The sequence below is a fragment of the Bos indicus x Bos taurus genome, chromosome 16 (genome assembly GCF_003369695.1).
Source record: "Bos indicus x Bos taurus breed Angus x Brahman F1 hybrid chromosome 16, Bos_hybrid_MaternalHap_v2.0, whole genome shotgun sequence".
Taxonomy (NCBI): domain Eukaryota; kingdom Metazoa; phylum Chordata; class Mammalia; order Artiodactyla; family Bovidae; genus Bos; species Bos indicus x Bos taurus.
This window is the reverse complement of record NC_040091.1, coordinates 46,815,432-46,835,608: the sequence shown is the minus strand read 5'-3', so window position 1 is coordinate 46,835,608 and position 20,177 is coordinate 46,815,432. Positions and strand designations below refer to the sequence as shown.

The window sequence follows — 20,177 nt, the reverse complement described above, 5'->3', positions numbered from 1 at the left end:
TGAGATTATTTCAAAATAAAAAAAGGCATCCAGTATCACCTGTCACTTCCAAGTCGGTTCCCTCTGTTTTAGCTTCTTCTGTTTGCTGGTCTCTTCAGTGTCTGATTTCCGCCCTGACACAAAGAGGGCGGTGGTGGACACTTTTTTTTTTTTTTTTTTAGGCTCACTTGTTCAGTCTCTGTGAGCTGGTGCACTGGGATGACCCAGAGGGATGGTACGGGGAGGGAGGAGGGAGGAGGGTTCAGGATAATGAACACATGTATACCTGTGGCGGATTCATGTTGATATATGGCAACACCAATACAATATTGTAAAGTTAAAAAAAAAAAAGGTATTTCTGTTTTCAAAAAAATAAATAAATAAATAAAGGCACAACAATAAATAATTTTTTTTAAAAAGGCACAGGAGCTATAAGATATATTTCAGGGTAACCAAACTGCTGACGGGAGAAGTTCTTATTTATAGAAGAATCATGAGCAGTAAGTACAGGAACAATGAGAGAAATGGAGTTTCACCATTTTCCACCCTGATGGAATAACGGGTGTGGACAGTGGGCTTTTAGTGGACACATTAGCCACCAGGAACAGCCAGCTGCCTCAGCCTCTGCACGTGAGGCTACAATCAGCCCAGTGAGGCTGGCCCAGGGTGGCCGGCCCACCCCCAGTGACTCCAGGGACAGAGTGCCGAGGACAGTGAACCCCAGCTTCCACAGACCATCCCCAAAAAGATGAGCAAGCACGGACTGGACATTGGGCCATCCCGAGGACCTGCTGCTAATCTGGGGGCAGTGATGATGGCACAAAGCCAGCTTAAAAAATTAGTCCTTATCAGTTTAGAGATACATACGGAAGTAATTATGAGTAAACTCATAAGGTGTCTGGGATTTGTTTTAAAACTCCAAATTCACGTAAGGAAAAATTAGCCTCTCAGATTTATTTCTAGCCCTAACTAAGAAGTTGACACATTCCTTGTTGTTGTTGTTGTTGTTAAGTCGCTTCAGTCATGTCCGACTCTGTGTAACCCCATAGACGGCTGCCCACCAGGCTCCCCCATCCCTGGGACTCCCCAGGCAAGAACACTGGAGTGGGTTGCCATTTCCTTCTCCGATGCATGAAAGTGAAAAGTGAAAGTGAAGTCGCTCAGTCGTGTCCGACTCTTCGCAACCCCATGGACTGCAGCCCACCAGGCTCCTCCATCCATGGGATTTTCCAGGCAAGAGTACTGGAGTGGGGTGCCATCGCCTTCTCCAACACATTCCTTAGACAAAGGCAAAGCTGTGGCTCCATGTTTAAATAAAATACAGCAAATTTTCCTGGGTCACAGGTCATGGGCACAGGACTGCCCCCTGACAGGGAGACTCAGGGACACAAGGCAGCCAGGTTCTCAGTCTTGGAAATCTGTTCTCGGGGCAAGTGGCAGGGCAAAAGTGTTCTTGTTTTTCCTTTCATTTACTTTCAAAAGGCATTTGTTTTTGGAAAGCCACTCAGTCATGTTCGACTCTTTGTGACCCCATGGAATTCTCCAGGCCAGAATACTGGAAAGGGTAGTCTTTCCCTTCTCCAGGGGATCCCCTCAACCCAGGTCTCCCACATTGCAGGTGGATGTTTTACCAGCTGAGCCACAGGGGAAGCCCAAGAATACTGGAGTGGGTAGCCTGTCCCTTCTCCGGGGGATCTTCCCGACCCAGGAATCAAATTGGGCTGTCCTGCATTGCAGGTGGATTCTTTATTAACTGAGCTATCAGGGAAGCCCTTCAAAAGGGCCTGGAGAAATCCATGGACTGTACAGTCCATGGGGTTGCAAAGAGTCGTACACAACTGAGTGACTTTCAAATGGCATTAGTCTACCAAAAAAAGAAAACAAAAACAAATTTCTATAAAACAACAGTTTCCCAGATACCCAATAAGGACATATTGTATAACACAGGGAACTCAATACTCTATAATGACCTATATGGGAAAAGAATCTGAAAAGACTGGATATATGTAGATGTCTAACTGATCACTTTGCTGTCCATCTGAAACTAACACAACATTGTAAATCAACTGTATTCCAATAAAATTAAAAAAGAACACAACAGGGACCCAGGCTCCCCTAAGGACATCCTATATCGGCAGGCAGGTGATTGAGAAGTGCACCCTGCAAAGAGCCGTCCCCAGAGATGGCAACAGGCAAGTCCTACTTCCCAGAAGTAACACACTGACATACACACACGCCACTTTGATTCTACACAACACGGGATGCTCTGTCAGGGTCCGAAGGCCCATCTGACCCTAAGTGTGGGGCTACGCGGTGCCGGCTACAGCGGACACTGTTGGGTTGCATGCTGGCTTCCCACTAAGCAAGTCTCCGGGGAGGTGTTTCCATCCTAGACCCCTGCCCGGAGAACATACCAGCATCCGGTTGAAGCTGCCACTGCCCTGTTAGGACATGTAATGTCCACCTCCATGGGCCCTGCCCCACCCCGACCCTAGACCCCTCCCTCTAGGAGGTGCAGAGAAGGGCACAGGGGCCTGATAAACAAACCACAGAACCCATGACACCCTTCACCCTCCACTCAGAGGACCCCTGGCCGGCACTGCCAGACCTCAGACCATCCAGACGGGAGGCCTACTGTCCTCTGCCCCTTACCTTGGCGTGTTTGGTGGGCATCATGCTGGACTTATAGGGTGATCCGGCATCCATGTCCTTCTCTGATCTCAGCTCAGCAGAGGCCTGCAAGGAACCATGAGCCCCCGGGGTCATGAGACGGAGGCCCAGGGTGACAGGTACTTCTTCCCACCTGCAGGACCTTCTACCTATAGTACCTTCTACCTGTAGGAACGGCTGCCACCCTGAGTCCATGGCCTCAGAGGCCCCTTTACTCTCACAGTGACCCCACCCCTGGCAGCTGCTGTTATTAACCAACCCCCACGCCCCAAAGAGGAAGCGGGGCATGCTGAGAGCTGTAAGGGGGATCAGAGCCTATAACCCAGCTCTGCTCAAAGCCAGAGGCCTGACACCTTCACTACAGTCCAGACAACCTCTTGGCCCAAAAGTGCATCCAGAGAGCCTGCACTGAAAACCGTGAGCCCCTCACGCCGGTCTCAGTGGTGAGCACTCCCTTGCAGAGCCGACCTCACGGGGTCAGGATGGAACACGCCCGCCGTACCCAGCCCATCACAGCATGCACTCTGCTCACACCCTCACAAGAAACCCCCAGGTGTCTGCAGTTCATGTCAGGGAGCAAGCAGCAGTGAGTAGAGAGTAGAAAACCCTAGAAAGTTTCAACCTGTTGGCTCCTCTGAGATTTAAGAAAGGCTCTTCTACCAAATTAATAAAGAGGATAAAGAGGAAGCGGTCCAGCTTTCCTGAGTGCTGAGTGACCTGTCAGGGCTGCTGGATCACAGTGCAGGTGCTGGGCATGGGTGGATGGGGGTGGGCGCAGGTGAGACAATGACAGTCAAGGGCTAACCATCTTTCACCACACGGGACAAGGCCCCCATCTCCCACATGACTTGGCAAGTAGGCTTTCCCAGGTGCCCGGCCAGCCCCTCAGCACAAGAAGACTGGCCTTCCTTACCTGTGCTGAGGCCCAGGGGCCCACAGAGAAAGTCTGGAACTTGAAGGGGATGTGGGCAGTCTCCCGAGGTCGCAGGAAGAGTTGGGGGGCCAGGCTGCCCCGCAGGTGGAACATGTCCTCCTCCAGGGGTGTGTGCAAGTCAGCCATGTCCTTGAAGTACCGCCACTCCTGACCATCCAGGATGAGACTGGAGGGAGGGGAGACGGCGCTGGGCACAATGTCCTTCTGGTCAGTCCCAGAGGTGGGGGATGGGTTAGTAGGGGTAGGTGCCCCTACCCACTCAGACCTGGCGGCCAGGACCCTCAAGGGCAAAACCAGCTCAGCTTTCAGTTGGAGCTGAGGGTAAAGGCTGGGGGTCTCATGGGGTGCCCGCAATCCCACCTGAGCTCGGGGTTGTCTATCTCGATGGTCACCGTGTGCTGCGCGTTGTGGGGGTTCCTCAGGGCGAACTCGAAGAACTCGGCAGCGCCTAGGGTGGCGTGGATGGTGTGCTGCGTGGTGATGGCCGTGCTCAGTGCGCTGGCGATGCTCTCCGCCTTTGTGCGCTCACGGTAGGCGGCAATGACTTGCAGGTCTCGGGCGTGCTGGGCATGGAGGCTCTGCTGGGCCTGCAGACACAGGGGCCGAGGGGGCCATGGTCCTGAGGCTCGACACGGCTCGAGGGCTGTTTTCTGACCACCTCCCCTTCTCCACCCCAAATACCAGACTCCTTTGGTATCAACACCACCCCCTTCTTGGACTCGGGGGTTGGGTGGGACTGGTCGCCTCCAGCCCCAGGGGACAGAGAATGGGGCTGCCTGTCTGCAGCAGCCCTGGTTCCCTCTGCCCGCAGGTGATGTACCCACAGGAGGTGAGGTCTGCCCACACGCCCCCTGAGACCACAACCACCCACCTGGGTGCAATGAGAAACTAAAAGCAGAAGTTGCCAATAAAAGAGGAGAGAATAGCTCCAAAACTAAGACATGTGACCGGCTCCCCGGCCAGGTCTGCAGCAGTGGCAGCAGGAGTCCTGTCAGCAAGCAGAGTCACCAGGAGGGGCTGTGGCCAGGCCTAACTGACCGCCAACTGGGTCAGGGTCCAGACCCAGGCACGCTGCCATGGCGGGTCTTGGCGTGGGTCCTTTGTCCACCTCCTTCTTCAAATGCTTCATATTTCCACAGGCTTGGCCACCCCAGGTGTGTTAGAGGCTGGAGGTGGGCTTATTTTTCTTGGGCGCCTTGTAGTGAAGGGTGAGGCCCATCAGACCTCAAGGCCAGGACCTGGGGAGGCGCCATGTGCTGGGGAGGCCGCAAGGAGCTCCAAACACGGAGGAGCCCCAGATGGCTGAATGCCTTCAGACTCTGACACAGAAGGCAAGGACCAAATTTGACTTCCGACTTAAATTAATTTGGATATTGACTTCCCCACAGCCAACACTCTGGCCTTTCCCCAGAAGGAGAATGAAGCTGAGCCTTGTTTCTCCCGGGGGATTTGAAAAGAGGAGGGCCGTAGTGTTGATACTTGAGACCTCCCTATGTGGGCATTTTACGACCAGAGATTCTCTATGGAATGGAACCGCTGCCAGGCTGGGCTGGACACCACAGCCAGACCTAATTCAGGGTGAGAAACAAACAGAGCTGGGCTTTTCAACCTGGACTTGAAACAGAGGGCTGTTCCGGCCTGTCTCCAAGTGGAGGGGACATAGCCTGTACTGCCCACCAGTTAGAGGCCCCAGGACGAGGGCTCTGGGGGACAGGCCCCGTGAAGATGGGCGCAGGGCTGCCACATCTTCAGACTGACTGCCTAGATGAGCGCAGCGACGGCCACTCCCCAGTTCATCGTAGGCTGGGTGGGTAACGCCACAGACAGAGGCAGTTTGGCCCAGGGCTTAAGGTCCCCGCACTGCTCCAGGCCAGGGGTAAAGGCTAGAAAGGATGGACCCGCCTGAAGGGTCTGGCACCATCTGCAGCTGCCTGGCACCACCCAGACTGTTAACCCAGCTCAGTCTCATACACACACAAGCCAGTCCTCTAGTATCACCTTTATAACTGGTGAAGTGAAAAGTCAAAGTGTTAGTTGCTCAGTTATGTCCAAATTTTTGCGACCCCATGGACTGTAGCCCACCAGGCTCCTCTGTCCATGGAATTCTCCAGGCAAGAATACTGGAGTGGGGTGCCATTTCCTTCTCCAAGGGATATTCCTGACCCAGGGATTGAACCTGGGTCTCCTACACTGCAGGCAGATTCTTTACCATCTGAGTCATCAGGTATGCCGAAAGCCATCAGTAAAACAGAGGTGATGTCTTGGTCTTTTTCTGCCATAGTTCTGTCTTAATTCAGAACCCACGCAGGCAAAGGTGATGACACGTATTGGACCCCTCAGGCTCCCAGAGGCAGCAGTTGGTACTGCGGCCCCAAGACTGGTCCAGGGTCGCGCCACCCACCAGCACAGGGACACTCGTGAACCACGCGCTGGCATTTCTGGAAAGTAAAGCCCTCTCTTCCGTGGCACTTGGCGTGGTCTGACAACATGGAACATGGGACTAGTGCCACCAGTTTTCTAGTGTGAGGGGCAATCCCGAGGCGCCAGAGAGAGGGGGCGGTGCCCGACAGCAGTCACTGGGGCAGCTGCTGACCTGGGCACTGGGCACAGGGCGAGCCGAGTGCCCTCACATGGACGCTGTGGCTGCCCCAGGGCCCACCAGAGGTTCTGACTCTGCACTCCTGGCCCCAGGCCAACCACCTTCCCCCCAGAAGCTGGAGACCCTCAGCCTTGAGTCTGACCATCAGGGAAAGAAAGCTGCACCCCTAGCTGTCTCCTGACTGTCCTCGCATGACCCCCAGCTCCTGGGGTCTATGGAACCACACAGTTCCCTGCGCTACACGTGTGCAGGGTCAGCCAGGACACGGTGCCTGCTGACTCTTCCTGAGGACCCACTGACTTCACAGAACTTCCATCTCTGCTTCAAAGATGGGCATCTTTCCAGAAAGCTCTGGAAGGGAGAGAGACTACTGTATATTTGATAAATCGGGTTACTTTCACCTCAAAACTCCCCAGGGCTATGAACCCAGGAAATCATCACAATTTAGCAGAAAATTTTCTTGTATTTGGAAATCCAATTACTTCCAAATTTACTGATGTATTCAAAACAAGGGTTCTGAGCTGTTGATTTTCTCTATCAAAACATATCAAATAAGAGGAAACCAGCTAAATTAATCACAATAATGATGTTGGTAACAACAGCACTGGCAGTTGTCAGGCAGAGGACCTGCTGTGCATGTGGCCAGCCACCCAGAGGCTGGGACCCCTGGCGTCCCCGGGTAGCAGCTGATCGGCCCTCAGAGGCGGCACAGGAGGCAGCAGACTGAGTGGCCTGTGGCCCGGAAGGAGGCCTGACCCAGCCCTGGGACAGCCTCCCCTCGAGGCATCCTCACAGCCATAGTCTGCTCCATGGCAGCAAGACGCTGCCGCGCTTGGCTCCCATGTCCACTGGCTGTCTGGGCCCCACCCGGCCATGTCACGTCTCACATCCCCTCCTGCTGTGCTCCACGCCCTTCCTCCCCCCACCAACTTAGGGCGGCTCCTTGCCCACCTGTGGGCACCGGGTAAGGGCCAGGCATGGCAACTCTGTTTGTGTCCAACAGGCCATGGGCACAGGCCTGGCTGGAGAAGGTTGCCATCTGTTCAGACACCCACCTGCCTTGATGTAGAGGCCCCTAGGACCTCTGTGGGATCCTCATCCCATGAACTCATAAAGTACAACCATCTTCTGTTTCTTAGCTGCAAAATACTACAGGGTCTTACTTAGATTTTTAGTCCAAAGTGGGAATTCTGATCATCACGGTTGCTCTGACACCTGTGATATAAAGTCCTCATGACTTTGCTCCCCAAACTTGGGGAACCCTCAGAATCCCTCTCAGAGCTGTTTTAAAAGTTTAGGCTCCAAGGACCCTACCCTGCACCAGCAATTTATTGGAATGGAGGCCAGGAATTGGCTTTTATTCAAAGCACTGCGGTAATTCTGGCTTGAAAACCTCCCCTGATGTCTGAGAAGTTGAGTCTCTCATGTTCTGTAACAAGGATGCAGAAGGGACAGGGTGGCTCCTGCAATGTTCTGGTGAACCCACCCACTCCTGCTGGGGGACCCAGGACCCAGCCTCACCAGCGCGCCCAGCCCGCGGCGGCCCGGCTCCAATCCACATTCCCGCAGCCGCACGGCCCTCATGCGCTCCAGCTTGCGCCTGCGGACGGCATCCCCCTCTTGATTGATGCCCTGGGGCCCCCGGGCCCCTGGTCTCGGGGGTGTGAAGAGCAGGGCGGCCAGTTCGCTGTCCACATCAGCCAGCTTCTGAGCTTGGACCACATTTTTCACTGCTGGAAGGTTCAAAGAGAGGCTCAGAGGTTAAAGGGCAGAGTTTACACTCTCTAAACAGCCAGGGCTCCATGCCTACCAGAGCACTTCACCCAGCGAGGGAGCCCAGAAAGCCCCCAGCTTCTCATGAACCCTGGGGTGCTGACACAGGTGGAAATGGTGTATCCTGCCCTGCTCGGCATCCTTCCCTTCTCCAGCCTCTCACATAGAGGGGGTTTGGTCTTGGTCCCAGAACGCAAACGTATGACTCCCCCGCTAGGTCTAGGGAAAAGCTCAGTGTTGCAGAAGCTCATGCCCTCAGGATGCCCCAGGGCCCGAGACACCCTCACCCAGGCCCGCGACCCTGCTCACCCCCAGCCCCTCCAGCGAGCACCCTCAACACCAGCACATGGTCCTGGCAGGTCCTCAAACTCACCTGGGTGGGAGTGTCACAAGCCCTAAGTTCAGATCAGGAATCGGGGGCTCTGATGAGTCCTGTCCCTCAGCCTGAGGCCCCTGGATGGCCAGGGTGGGTGAAGACTGGACCACCCTGGCTTGCATCCCAAGCCCTCTGCTCTGCACCTGCTTCCTCTGACTGGTGGGGCCCCCCAAGCACCGTCTCCCCCGGGGGTTCTATTGGAACCCTGGACCCAAAGGAAAGTGGTGCAGCTGACAAATAGAAGCTGCCGCAGGCAGGCCAGGCCCCGGCAGGCAGGAGCGCGGCACTGCCTTCCTCCCGTCCGTGGTGCTCCTGTGACGCGTGCACGAGCCACATCACAAGCTGACACACAGACTCCTGGGCAATCACGAAACCAGGCACAGGCGAGCAGGTGGGAGGGAGCCCCCGACCTGGAACTGGGTACTTCCTCCAGGCACCCCCAGAACCACAGTATGTAACCCCAAGCCTGAACTCTGCTGGCCAGGCACCCACTCCCCGTCCTCGTGTGTCTCCACCTCCTGCTGCAGTGCTCCACATCCTCCCTCAACAGAGACAAGTGCTATTTCCGGTTCCGGGTGCCATGAGATGGTGCAGACGTCTCACACTGTCACCCCAAAAGAGCACATGTCCTGTATCTGGGGTCCAGCTCCATGGGGATGGGAGCTCCAATCTGGATCGGGCTCAAGCAGCCCAAGGCCCGCAGTCACACAAGGAGGGGCCAGGGTGGAAGACAAGCAAGGCTGGGGGTGATCGACCAGCCAATGTGTTCAGACTGCATCACCCCGACAAATGACTTTCTGGGTTCCAATGAAACCAGAAATGAAATTCCAGTGTGACCATGCAGGACCACACTGCTGAAGTCAGTAAGCGCCTTGTAGAGCTCGGCACAACTTCCTGCTTCCAGAACTTTGCTGGGGGGTGGAGACACGGCTTCTGGTAGAGCATCCCTACCCTCTGGTTTTGATCAAAGTAGGGATCGGAAGACCAATGACCCCAGAGGCTCTCAATCCCTTCAACAAATCCTCACTGTCGTAACTCCCCGCACTGCCCTGAGGAGCCCCTGGCCTGCCAGGCCCTGCCATGGGTTTTACAAACCCACCTTTTTGGCTTCATACTGCTCATGCAAAAAGGCAATATGGTTGTCTGAGGAGGCCTTACAAAGAGCTGAGAAAAAGGCAAAGGAGAAAAGGAAAGATATACCCATCTGAATGCAGAGTTCCAAAGAACAGCAAGGAGAGATAAGAAAGGCTTCCTCAGTGATCAATGCAAAGAACTAGAGGAAAACAGTAGAATGGAAAAGACTAGAGATCTCTTCAAGAAAATTAAAGATACCAAGGGAACATTTCATGCAAAGATGGGCACATAAAGGACAGAAACAGGATGCACCTAACAGAAACTGAAAATATTAAGAAAGGTGGCAAGAATACACAGAAAAACTATACAAAAAAGGTCTTCATGACCCAGATAACCAGGATGGTGTAATCACTCACCTAGAGCCAGACATTCTGGAATGCAAAGTCAAGTGGACCTTAGAAAGCATCACTATGAACAAAGCTAGTGGAGGTGATAGAATTCCAGTTGAGCTATTTCAAATCCTAAAAGATGATGCTGTGAAAGTGATGAACTCAATATGCCAGCAAATTTGGAAAACTCAGCAGTAGCCACAGGACTGGAAAAGGTCAGTTTTCATTCCAATCCCAAAGAAAGGCAATACCAAAGAATGTTCAAACTATGGCACAATTGCACTCATCTCACACGCTAGCAAAGTAATGCTCAAAATTCTCCAAGCGAGGCTTCAACAGTTCATGAACTGTGAACTTCCAGATGTTCAAGCTGGGTTTAGAAAAGGCAGAGGAACCAGAGATCAAACTGCCAGCATCTGTTGGATCAGCAAAAAAGCAAGAGAATTCCAGAAAAACATCTACTTCTGCTTTATTGACTACGCCAAAGCCTTTGACTGTGTGGATCACAACAAACTGTGGAAAATTCTTAAAGAGACGGGAATACCAGACCACCCTACCTGCTTCCTGAAATCTGTATGCAGGTCAAGAAGCAACAGCTAGAACCAGACATGGAACAACAGACTGGTTCCAAAGTACGAAAGGAGTACATCAAGGCTATATATTGTCACCCTGTTTATTTAACTTCAATGTAGAGTACATCATGTGATGCCGGGTTGGATAAAGCACAAGCTGGAATAAAGATTGCCAAGAGAAATATCAATAACCTCAGATATGCAAATAACATCACCCTTATGGGAGAAAGTGAAGAGGAACTGAAGAGCCTCTTGATGAAAGTGAAAGAGGAGAGTGAAAAAGTTGCCTTAAAACTCAACATTCAGAAAACTAAGATCATGGCATCTGGTCCCATCACTTCATGGCAAATAGATGGGGAGACAATGGAAACGGTGAGAGACTTTATTTTTTTGGGCTCCAAAATCACTGCATATGGTGACTGCAGCCATGAGATTAAAAGACGCTTGCTCCTTGGAAAAAAAGCTATGACCAACCTAGACAGCATATTAAAAAGCAGAGACATTACTTTGCCAACAATTGTCCATCTAGTCAAAGATATGATTTTTCCAGTAGTCATGTACCGATGTGAGAGTTGGGCCATAAAGAAGGCTGAGTGCTGAAGAATTGATGCTTTTGAACTATGGTGTTGGAGAAGACTCCTGAGAGTCCCTTGAGGAAATCAGTCCTAAATGTTGATTGGAAGGACTGAGGTTGAAGCTGAAACTCCAATACTTGGGCTGCCTAATGCGAAGAGCTGACTCATTTGAAAAGACTCTGATGCTGGGAAAGATTGAAGGCAGGACAAGGGGACAACAGAGGATGAGGTGGTTGGATGGCATCACCGACTCGATGAACATGAGTTTGAGCAAGCTCCGGGAGTTGGTGATAGACAGGGAGGCCTGACCTGCTGGAATCCATGGGGTCCCAAGAGTCAGACTTGACTGAGCAACTGAACTGAACTGAACTCCCACTGGTTCCCAGGGATGGGGACTTCCCGCTCCATCAGCCAGCTCTCCATCCATCCTCTGGGTGACCAGAGAGACCAGCTGGGAGTAATTCCCCAAAGCAGGGAATCCAGACTCTAGTCCCGGTTCACAACCCTAACCATGCCACCGGCCAAATCACCTGACCTCTCTGCCTCAGCTTCTCTGACATTAAAATGAGTCGCCTGACTCATGCAGTGCAGACCCCCTAGAACATCTGAATGTACACAGGCCCCTCTCCTAGGAAGAACAAGGAGGACCCACAAAGTTTGGGCTGAAGTTCCAGGAGACTTCTGGGATTCTGGAGGCCTCCTTCTCCTGAGCCCCTCAGCTCTGACTTCCCACCCGGGGCACAGATTCAAGGCTAACAACATCAAGGGCCATCAACACAAGAAGCTCATGGTGGTTTTGGATTCACATGAGATGACCCAAAACATTTGGGGGGTACTTTCCTAAGGGCACCCTCCACTTTTCATTCCAAGGACAGTATTTGACATTTAGGTCTGTGAGTCATTTGACAGAAAATCTTCCCAGTTATGCAAGATTTTCACCAAGCCCAGGTCTTTATTACCCGAGTTTCCTAACTGGTTTATTCTTCTCTTTCCGACATGAGGAGTTTCTAACTAGTTTTAAAAATCAGTCTCTGTTCATCCTGACCTTTCTCCCTTTCCTCTTCCCCCACAAAGCAGCCGCTGCCTAAAAACAAACGTCACTCACAGGACTATGAACTCCAAAGAATAACAGTGGCTTCCACCATCTGGAGAGGGCAGGGTGGATGGGCGTGGTGACTCAACATGGCCTGCAGGCCACTGAGCCAGACGCTGAGCACCAGTCCACCCCCAGATCCAGGACAGCAGGCACCCCACAGCCTCACACGTGTGTACCTGCACACGCATTCACACACATTCACACACACACACAGCCTCCCTTCCCTCACTCCATCCCACCCCCTGGCCCATCACACCAAGCACAACCCTCCCCTCCCACCCACAGGTTCCTTGCCTTCTCCACTTACATCTGGGGCCCCCGGGTGTCAGGAGGCTGCCTCCCATGAAGTTGCCGACTCCATCATTTGAGATGACCCTCGACCTGGAAGGTGGCAGGGAACTGGGACTCCTTACTCTCTGTTCACACAAGTGACCTGTATGAAAACACCACACACACACACCACCCTGCATTAATTAAGTAATTAATTCTGACATTAATATTAGAAAAGAGTCTGATAACATACATACACTCCTGATAAGGAGATCTGGCTTCAAATACCCACTGACCCACCAACATCCCCACATTCCACTCTTGGCCTGAATTTGTTTTGCAACAGAGATGGTGGGTGGCCAGCAGAGGCCTGTTTTCCCTCGAGCCATCTGCTCTCCAAAGAGGAGTTGGGGCTCAGGACCCTCAAGGCAGGTCCCCAGGACCCCAGCCTCGTGCTCTGGGATGGTCACAGACTCTGTCATCAGCCCTTGAGTGTCACACTGCTGCAGGAAGGCCTTTGTACCCTTCTGCAAACATCTGTACCCAAAAACTCCTGGCGGGGAGGAATCTCCATGTGGGACCCTCCCGGGGAGAGAGGAGACCCCCACAGAGCCCCTGGGGGAAGGGTGAATAAGCCTCAATAGAGGGCCCTTGGGTGAGAGAGAAGCCCCCATGCAGGGCCACCTGGGGAGAGAGGAGCCTCCACACAGGGCCTCTGCAGGTAGAGGGGAGGAGACTCCATGCAGGGCCTGGGGGCTGTTTGCTGAAAGAGCTCTGGAGGGGACAAAGTGGCTTCAGGGGACAGCGTGTCCCAAGGGCCAGCCCTATTTCCCTCCAGCTGAACCGGGGCAGGCTTCACTACTTCCAGTGTCATCTGGTCCCAGGGATGACAAGTGTTTGCCGCAGACATGCTTCACCTGGGTAGATGGGCCCTGTCCTCGGGACCACCACATCTCTGCGTGGACCTGACACCCCTCGGGGTGAGGCAGACAGAGCTCAGCTGTCAGATCCAGAAACAACCACCAAACACAAGACATGCTACTCATCTCTCACCGGCAATCTGAGGTGTCCGGCAGTCTTTCTGGGAGGGGTTAGAAGGGGACCCTGCCCCCTGGATGGGACCCAGGGGAGGGGGTGATGCTCCTGCTCAGCTCAGCAGCCCCCTTTGGCCCCACCTCTGCAAGTCTACTTGCTGCTGGGAGGCTGCTGTTCACGGCAAGCCCAGGGCCCAAGCATCAGCACGCCCACCTGCCTGCAGGTGTCAGCTTGTCCTCTCAGGGACAAAGGTGGGGTTTATGTCTCTAGCAACCTGACGGGAACTCTTTCTGGGCTATTCTCAGCCAAGGCTGGAAAGAGGGTAGCCATCCTTCCAAGGGAGGTCAAGGTCCCTGCACTGCTCCAGAGGGGGGCCGCCACCCCAGACCCCAAGGAACAGCAGCAGACCCTGGAACTGCAGTTGGAGACCCCAAACACGTCAGTGCGACAGCAGACCATCCCCCTAAAAGATGAGTGAGGACAAAGGCCTGCTGTGGGCATGGGAAAGGCCAGATTCAGAAATGAAAAACCAAGGGACCTCCCTGTTGGTTAAGGCACCAAGCTTCCATAACAAAGGGCACAGCGTTCGATTCCTGGTTGGGAAGCTAAGAACCTTCATGCCATGTGGCAGGGCCAAAAATAAAAACGACAGACAGAAATCATCTCTGGTCAATCAAGGAGCAATTCACGCAACAAGGTTTAAAGGCTGGTGATGCAGTGAGTGAGTCCTGCCCTTGGAGAGCTTTCATTCTGGTCCTCTTGAGCATTTTCTGGGAATCTCGGCTCCCGGAGGCCTTCCTGCCTCCCCTCTTGTGACAGGAGCTGCTTCCGTCACCTACCCAGCCACCACACATTCAGATGCAGTCCTGGCAAACTGGAGGTTCCGCTTCTTCCACATCCTCCCAGGGAAACGGCTGCACGGGCAGGTGTGGGAGCCCATGGTCCAGAGCCCCTGGGGGCAGCAGCAGCCCCACAGCGTCCGCGGTCAGAACTATTCTGTCGCTGCTCCGGGAACCACCAGGAAGCCGCCCCACTGTCCACTCTCATCCCCTGCAGCTGCCACCACACCCTTCCCAGGGGTCTTCCATCTTCCCCTGCAAACTGAAGCTGCTAAGCATTTTTCTCGTCTCCGTGGGACCTATTTTTGACCTGACAGCAGCTACCGTCCTAGGATCGTGAACCTCCTCCCTGAGAAAGGAACCTGGTATTGACCCCTCCTCACTCAGAGGACCTCTCACATCTGAGGTCAGCTTCATCCCCTGACATCCAAGACGACGTCAGACTGGCCGGTGTAGCGATTACTTCCTGAGTCCTCCCACGGCTGCGCTGGGTCAAGGGCAAACACCACAAGGGAGAACCAGCAGTGTCCTTGCGGGCCCACTGCCGTGGCTTTCTCCACCACCTTAGTCCTGCAGCGAGTGGGTCCCTGGGTCGTGGGCAAGGAAGCCTGTGGTCCACCCGGATCCAGTTGAGAGGAGGCAGGCGTGTTGTGAGCCTGATAATAGCTCCACTGAGACCCACAGAACCCCAGGGAACTGCAGCAAAGCCCAAATCTGCTCACCAGCTCTCGGGGGCAGGTGACAGTGTCCTTGGAGCTCCGGCTCTCAGGAGGACCAACCATCACCACAGCGTGTGACCCAGCAGCACATGTGGTTACCTCCCCGGCAGACGGGGGCCGTCCGGGGCTTCCTGATCACTTCCTCCCACTGTATTTGTATTTGGAGTGTCGGTTTGTTTAGAAACATGCTATTGTGCTGGTGCTAGGTTACTTCAGTCGTGTCCAACTCTTTGCGACCCTATGGACTGCAACTCTCCAGGCTTCTCTGTCCACGGGACTCTCCAGGCAGGAATACTGGAGAGGGTGGCCATGCCTCTCTTCAGGGGGTCTTCCCGACCCAGGGACCGAACCTGTCTCTTAGGTCTCCTGAATTAGCAGATGGGTTCTTTAGCACTAGCGCCACCTGAGAAGCCCTGGTTTAGAAAGGGGTAGTAATCTTGAGAAACTGGATTTACATGCGCACACCGGCTCCAGGACCACATGGGGCGAAGGTGCCACGTCTAATAAGGGCACAATTTGCGACCTGAAATTGCTGAGGCTTTTGTGCCCGTCCACGAGACAGAAAGTTACAGCTGGCGACCGACACATGGCTACGGAGCAGAGTGTGCCAGTCTCTCAGCTGAGTCTGACTCTGCAACCCCATGGACTGCAGCCCGCCAGGCTGCTCTGTCTATGGGATTTCCCAGGCAAGAATACTGGAGTGGGTAGCCATTTCCTTCTCCAGGGGATATGAAGCCAAGACACCCCCAAATCTGCAGGGCTCGCAAATCAGCTAGGCAGCCGCCCTGCCTCCCACCATGCAGACTGATCACACTGTTCGACCCCAAACCCAGGTCATCCATCAAAGTCCACAGCACCCGGTGCTTCCATAACCCCAAGAGCACCAGTACTTGACCGTGGAGCCAGGGGTCAGGGCAGCCCTTGGTCCCTCAGGAGGCCTTAGATACAGTGGTCACACGCACAAGCAGGATCCCAGGATAAAAAATTCTGAGATCTCTAAATGATGAAAAGCAAGTGTTGGTCTGCTCAGTGTGTCCGACTTTTTATGGCCTCATGGATGTAGCCCGCCAGGCTCCTCTGTCCGTGGCATTCTCCAGGCAAGCATACTGGAGTGCGCAGCCATTCCCTTCTCCAGGGGATCTTCCCAACCCAGGGATCGAACCCAGGTCTCCTGCATTACAGGCAGATTCTTTACTGTCTGAGCCACCAGGGTCAAGCAGCAGAAGCGCCTGGCACGAAAGGAGTGTCAAAAAGCTCGTCTGAGCCGAGAAGCTGCAGAGCACAGGGACGACCCTCTGCCACAGAAAGACTCCTGGGGACCTGGCCGTCACGCCTCGATCCGCAGCCTCACACTTGAACTCGGCTGTGAACACAGAGGCCCGGGTGCCGTCCGGGTGTCTGCTGGCCCCACCTCTGTCCCCTCAAAAGGCCCATACAGCCATTACCGCTTCTGCCGGCCCGCGCCTGCTGCTTGGCTCAGAACAACCAGTTTTATAAAGAAATAAAAGCCATGACACTTTTATTTTTCTTTTTTCAGAAAACCGCAGACTATACAGAGGAAAGCATGGTGCGGCCGCTTCGTACAAGTGGGCTGCGTGCAGCTTCGGCGCTTTGTTATCCATCCCTGCTCGGCGACAGCGCAGCCTCCCAGGCTGGCTGTCTCAGGCTCCTTCCCACTGCCTTATCTCTGTCTTGCAGGCAAAGTATGAAAATGACAATTTAAGATAACACATAATGGAGCTAATCTTTCTTCCAAAGATAAGATTTTAAAACCTGGAGTCACTGCATATTTGTGGGCTGGTGAATTAAATATAAAAATAGCCAACACAATCTCAGAGGCAGAAGAAGGTTTCTAGCAACTCCCCTCTGTTGTGGGCGCTTTTGAATAATGTCTGCTCCTCACACGCGGCTCATTTATTTCTCTAGGACCTAATTGAGTTTTGCTGTTTCCATATTGTCTGTTTTCCAGGCTGCCTTGGATCCGACAGCTGTAAACAAGCGAGCAGAAGCCTCAGACCCAGCTTAATGAGCTCCGCGCTGGTTCCCGCTGCTCGGCTCCGGCTCTCCGCACGCGTCAGTGAGGCCCATGGGGCTGCAGGCTCTGAAATCAGGCTGGGCTGTAAGGAATGGAAAATTCCCCAAGAAAGCGACAGAGAGGTTGGAGTCCAGAAGCCTCAATGGCTTGGCGGTGTCCTGCTTTCAGTCCTCCCACGGTCCCCTGGAGGGGATGGAGTAGGCTGGTCACTAGCCCCATGGGGCTCATGCTGCCCTCTGCCCTGAGGCGGGCACAGGCAGGCCTGGCGGGCCTAATGTCCCCTGTCCCATCAGGGGCTTAGTGGAGACACGAGAATGTCCAGGCAGGACCATGCCAGGGCCAGAGAGGGCTTTCCTCGGTGCCTCTGCTGAGCAGCTATTGGGATACCATCTGACATGAGGTCAAGGTGCTCGACTCTGAAGGAGAGCATCCCTATGCTCCTCTGTCCCTCTGCTCCTCTGTCCTTCTGCTCCTCTCCCCAAGCTGTGCATGTGGAGCTTAGGAACAGTTCTCTTGTCTCTCCCCCACGATGAGGCAGTGCTATGAGCTGACCAAGCTCTCTCCTGAAGCCAGGCATCTTATGTGAGGATCATCACAGAGATGTCCCATGCACAGTACAGGAAACAGAACCTGGGCAAGACCGAGACAGCAAACAATCCCAAACCCCAACCAGATATCAGGAATGCCAAACAACCAGTGCCAGGGAAGGCTCAGTGGTCGAGGACAGAGGCTCTGAGATCATGGCAGGCACTCAGTGCACAAGGCTAGACTCAGTGGTCAGGACATATACTCAGCGATCGATGACAGACGCTCAGTGATCAAGGACAGACTCGCTGATCAAGGGCAGACTCAGTGGTCAAGTAATGAGAGCTGAATTCCTATCGAGAGCTGCTGCCCACGTGCCCACTGTCCTGAGGGGGCTCACGCCCCAGATGGGAAGCAGAGTGGCTACCCGGGAACAACAGTCAAGCTGCTGGGGGCTCTTACCCACGTTGGCCAAGGTCAAGTGCAGCTGGCCCTTCACCACCGTGTGGACGTCGATGGGTCTGACGCAGCCAAACTTGGTCATGTCTCCACTCACCACCATGGCGTCCTGCTCGTATTCAGTCGCCACAACCTCCAGCTCGTGCGAGACCTGCACGGCCGGCCGCCCCTGGCGGAGAAGGTGCTGCAGAGGAGAAGACATGGGTCAGAGGGGGGCTGAGGCAGAGGCCATCTGCTCTGAAAACCCAAGTCCTCGATGTTAAAGACTGATGTCAGGTCTTTAACAAAGTGCATCCCGGTCCACCCACTGAGCAAACACAAGCAGGCCCGGCAGCCCCACATACAGCCCCCTCTGCAGGGGGAAGTCGGGAAGTGCACGACAAGGGGTCCCTGAGGAAGCCCAGTGGGAGCCCTGAGGAGTCTCCACTGGGCCTCCACACAGGGAAGGCAGGGAGCATGCCAGGCAGGGTCGGGAGTGCTCCAGAGTGGCTGAAAGATGGGCAGCGGGTCTAAGGAGGGACCACAGGACAGACGGAGCCAGGTCAGGAGAGTCTCCAGGCCAGACCCAGGCTCCGTGCTAGGCCAGGCAGACCCAGGAAGTATAGGGATGTTCTGGAGCCCACTCTTCTCTGCTAATCAACTTTAACCACTCAGTCCTCAGCCTGAGCCCAAGGGTAGTGGGGCCAGGAGGGAGGGAGGGCTGGGCCCCTCCTCCTGCATGGCCTGGAAGGTGACCAGGCCTCTCGACTTCACATAAAAACAAAAGCGTGGGGCCAGGTTAAGTTCCTCCTTCTGGAATTCTGGCCCTGTCCCCCCAGCATCCGTCCTCTGTCCATCTCTGGGGTGGACACACTCAGACCAGATCCCTCCTTAGCAGGTCTGGGGGCTTCCAGCTGCATAGACCCTGCTTGCTCAGCAGTGCTTGTCCACATGATGCCAACACAGGCATGGTTCAGGAGTCTTGGTGGCCAGATGGGGTGAAGACCCCTCCAGAGGGACACTGGTCAAGGCAAGAGGTGACGCCCAACTGCCCAGGGAGCAACAATGGCAATAAAAACAGGGTATTGCTTCTCACCTCAGAAACTGCAGAGACTTTTCTAAAAGCTAATAATCATAATGGGTAGGACGGTAGTAGCTCAGTCCTCTCCAGCCGTGGACCCCACCCAGTGCTCTGCACACACTGCCCCCGGCTCCTTCCACTGCCGTGGGGGCGTCACCCACTCAGGGGTGGGTCCTGAGACCCGGGGTGGGGGCAGTTGCAGCCGGGTCAGCTGAAAGAGGGTAGAAGGGAGGGAGGAGCAGGTGGCTCTCTGAGGATGGAGAGCACAGGGCCAGAGCCACTGCAAGGGGACAGGCAAGTCCCAGAGCCATGAGCTCCTCAAGGGGACAGGGCGCTGAGGAGCAAGGGGGGATGGGAGCGGCCCTGCAGGTCTCAGCGACCAGCCATGCAAGGCTCAGGCAGGGCAACCTAGGGGGCTGTGGCTGGAATCCAGAAGGAAAACAACTATGGGGCTTCCCTGGTGTCCAGTAGTTAAGAATCCACCTTGCAAGGCAGGACCCATGGGTTTGATCCCTGCTCCGGGAACTAAGATCCCATATGTGGTGGGGCAACTAAGTCTGAGCACCACAACTACTGACCCAAGCACCACAACCACTGAGCCCAGGAGACACAACTACTGAGCCTGAGCAGCAAACCAGAGAGACCACACGCCAAAGCAGAAGACCCCACATGCCGGAACTAAGACCCGATCCAAGCGAATAAATAAATAAATAATTTTAAAAAAAACAGGGGATGAAGGAAAAGTGGATGAAGGACAGAGAGATTCCAGAGCTGTAGGGATGGCCCTGTATCCTCTTCCGCTCCACCCCAGGGTGGAGGCTTGGGGGGCAAGCCCTCAGGACTGCACATGGGCAAGTGGATGTGACCGGGGCCTGGTCTAGAGGCTGCCGTGTGAGCCCATGCTGACCCTCTGGGGTCCTGGTCACACGACAGGGAAGGTTCATGGAGAAGCCCCAGGGAAGAAAATTGAATTAATGTGTAGATTCAGTTTTAGCCTATGAGGAAAATAGAAAGCACAGTTAGAAAAAGGATGAGATTCTGATTCTCGTGATTCATGGCACTGAGAATAGGCATCGGGAAATACTTCCCCAGCCCATCACTCACTCATCAAGTCTCCATCCTGAGGGCGCACCTCAACAGGCGGGCCCAGCCCCTGGGGAACAAGGCCGACCCCTTGCTGCTCTCAGGGAACTGCCAT

At 54.2% G+C, this 20,177-nt stretch overlaps 1 protein-coding gene across 6 annotated transcripts in view; it reads right to left on the bottom strand.

Moving 5' to 3' along the window:
• NPHP4 (nephrocystin 4) overlaps nucleotides 1-20,177 on the bottom strand; it is a 138,284-nt gene that overhangs the window by 7,873 nt on the left and 110,234 nt on the right. For 5 of the 6 annotated variants that reach the window (XR_003514948.1, XM_027565077.1, XM_027565082.1 and 2 more), the window contains 6 exons: nucleotides 17,923-18,103; nucleotides 12,345-12,470; nucleotides 7,704-7,915; nucleotides 3,944-4,170; nucleotides 3,563-3,749; nucleotides 2,632-2,715 (listed from right to left, as the gene is read on the bottom strand). Coding sequence is in view for 5 of the 6 variants with exons in the window: in XM_027565077.1 (XP_027420878.1) it covers nucleotides 2,632-2,715; nucleotides 3,563-3,749; nucleotides 3,944-4,170; nucleotides 7,704-7,915; nucleotides 12,345-12,470; nucleotides 17,923-18,103 (1,017 nt within the window). In the remaining variant the exon portion in view is untranslated. The remainder of the gene's footprint in view (nucleotides 1-2,631; nucleotides 2,716-3,562; nucleotides 3,750-3,943; nucleotides 4,171-7,703; nucleotides 7,916-12,344; nucleotides 12,471-17,922; nucleotides 18,104-20,177) is intronic. The other variant, XM_027565081.1, reaches the window with a different exon arrangement.